Here is a 2,476-nt window from a genome sequence, read left to right on the forward strand (position 1 = left end):
GGGTTGCTGGCCGGCAGGCCGGAAGGGCACTGGGAGAGGTGGGACTGGGGTAAGCCTTCCAGGAGGGTTGAAAGTTGTTTATTTTGTTGGAGGCAAAAACAATGAACCATGATCTGCAATGTATGCCACCACCTAATTCCCACTAAACCTTAAAACAAAACAATGTAAAGGCAAGTCAGACTGGGAAAAAATATTTGCAAAGCACATATCCAATACAGTGGGCCTGGCAGTCAGAATATATAAAGGACTGTATTCCTAAATAAATAGAAGAGATGCGCCTTCCTGTCTGAGAAGCCCTAAGGAGTAGGTCTCCTCTACCTGGAGGGTGGCTGTGGGTCGAAGCGGGCTGGCTGGCAGTGGGTGACATGGCTTGGTTTGGACACCTCAAGCCGGACACATCTGCACCTCGGCCCAATTACCTGCGCAAGGAAGATGACGTCGACCACCTGGGGCTGCCCACGCTCGTCAGTGTAAGTCTCCAGGTAGAGATCCGAGAAGATCACCACCTGGACCAGGAAGGCGGCACTTAGGCCGGCCACGGTGGTCGCGGAGGCCGTCAGCGTCGAGAGGTAGATGAGGAAGTACCGCACGTTCCAGGCCCCGATACAGTTGTTCATCCAAATGCAGTGATGGTCGAAGCGGTGCACACACCTGTTACACACCCCTGCACGGAGGCGGGGGAGTGCACTGGCATCGGCCCTGGAGGGGGCAAGGGCCCAGTGCACACCTGGGGGGACCTCCACGCACTTGCCGGGGAAAAGGCGGCTGCAGTCACGAAGCTGTGATGCTTGCTGCTGCCTTGAACCAAAAAGCTGAACTCAACTACCTCACAGGGCAGCATTTCCAAGACTGTCATTCTTTCCGGCAGCAGAAAGCCTCGTCTTTGGGGGTGTTAGGGTTGCTCATCAACCTAGGAGGAGCCCTGGTGGTGTCACGGGTTATACTTTGGGCTGCTAACCCAAAAGTCAGCAGTTTGAACCCACAGGATGAGGGGCTGTCTACTCCTGTAAAGAGTTACAGTCTTAGAAACTCGGGACAGTTCTACCCTGTCCTATAGGGTCACGATGCCTTCTAGTCAACTCGATGGTCGTGAGATTTGTTTCTAGGTCTGTTGGGAGTCAGAACCCATCAAGGACTGTGGGTGGGGCAGGTGGTCCCTGGAAGCTCACGAGCTGCTCATGGGAGGAAGAGGTGGCAGTCTGCTTCCATAAAGATTTACAGCATGGAGAAGCCTACGGGGCAGCACTTCCCTGTCCTGTAGGGTCACCAAGAGTCGGAATGGACTCACTAGTAGTGGTTTGGGTTTGGAGTTAAGTAAAAGATATTGCAACACTCATGCTACCTGGCTCTTTGTACTTTTGGGTTACATGGTGGGATACTAACCACAAGGTCAACGGGAGGGTCACTGTGACTCAGGATCAGCTCAATGGCAGTGAGTGAGTATCAGTACCCACTCCCCCTCTTCTGGCGGACAACACTAGCCTCCGATTCTGAGCAGCCCTGCCTCAAAGACAGGGCTGCACCAGGACTGGTCGGCAGACAGCCAGCCCTGCCATGTGGCAAAGGCAGGGCCGTTGTGGCCAGGCCCAAGGGTCACCCGCTGACACCAGAACTGACTTCACCTCCATCACCCAAAAGAAACCACTGCCCAGCCTCCCCCTGCCCTCCTCTGGGAGACAAATGGCTTTGCTTTACCGTTTCTGGAATGTTCCCTTACAGACTAAACCCTCGGGGTCCATTGTGGGAGGGGCAGGGAGGGCCACACTTACTGCAGTGCTTGGAGCGAGCTGGCTTCCGTAGGTCACAGGTGGGACACCTGGCATTCTTGGGAAACATCACGTCATCGAATCGGTAGGCCTGGAGGAATGCCGGCTCGGTAGCGCTCGTTACGGTTCCTGGAGAAAGGCGGGCACAGGTGGGTGTCCGGCAGAGCCCTGCCAGCCTGTGGCCGCACGGGGCAGCCCAGACCACTCTGCTGAACATTGTAAGTAGCTCATCTTTGTTGGCTTTACTGAGACATGCCTGTGGCCACACAGTATAGCTTTAGGAAGTGTACACGTCAACGGCTTGTCATGTGCTCAGAGTTGTGCGGCCATTCATGTCAGAGTGTGTCCATAGCCCAGAACACAGCCCAGACCCTTCCTTTAGGCACCATTCCCCACCTCCCCACACTGCACACATGCACGCAACCGCCATTTGGGTGGTTACTACGAGCCTACCCTACACGCTACAGCTCGCTCTCTGGCACAGCCCACTGCTGCCATGTCAATCCCAACTCCTGGTGACTGCAGGACGAGCAGAACGCCCCGCAAGTTTCCTGAGGCGGTAAAGCCTTCCTGGGGGAGCAGACTGCCGCATCTTTCTTCTGAGTAGCATCTGGTGGGCTCGAACTACTGACCTAACCTTCCCGTTTGCAGCCAAGCGCCTTAACCCCTGCACCACCCAGGTTTCTCGAGTCTCCTGGGAAATGTGAAAG

General features: G+C 55.4%; 1 protein-coding gene across 5 annotated transcripts in view; it reads right to left on the reverse strand.

Moving 5' to 3' along the window:
- Window positions 1–2,476, reverse strand: part of ZDHHC4 (zinc finger DHHC-type palmitoyltransferase 4) — a 10,408-nt gene that overhangs the window by 2,429 nt on the left and 5,503 nt on the right. For all 5 annotated transcript variants that reach the window (XM_045285901.1, XM_045285899.1, XM_004705552.2 and 2 more), the window contains exons 5-6: window positions 1,770–1,895; window positions 420–664 (exon numbers count right to left, since the gene is read on the reverse strand). In XM_045285901.1, the coding sequence (XP_045141836.1) occupies window positions 420–664; window positions 1,770–1,895 (371 nt within the window). The remainder of the gene's footprint in view (window positions 1–419; window positions 665–1,769; window positions 1,896–2,476) is intronic.

The sequence above is a fragment of the Echinops telfairi genome, unplaced genomic scaffold, assembly GCF_000313985.2.
Source record: "Echinops telfairi isolate 266 unplaced genomic scaffold, ASM31398v2 ScPeMD7_5;HRSCAF=22, whole genome shotgun sequence".
Taxonomy (NCBI): Eukaryota; Metazoa; Chordata; class Mammalia; order Afrosoricida; family Tenrecidae; genus Echinops; species Echinops telfairi.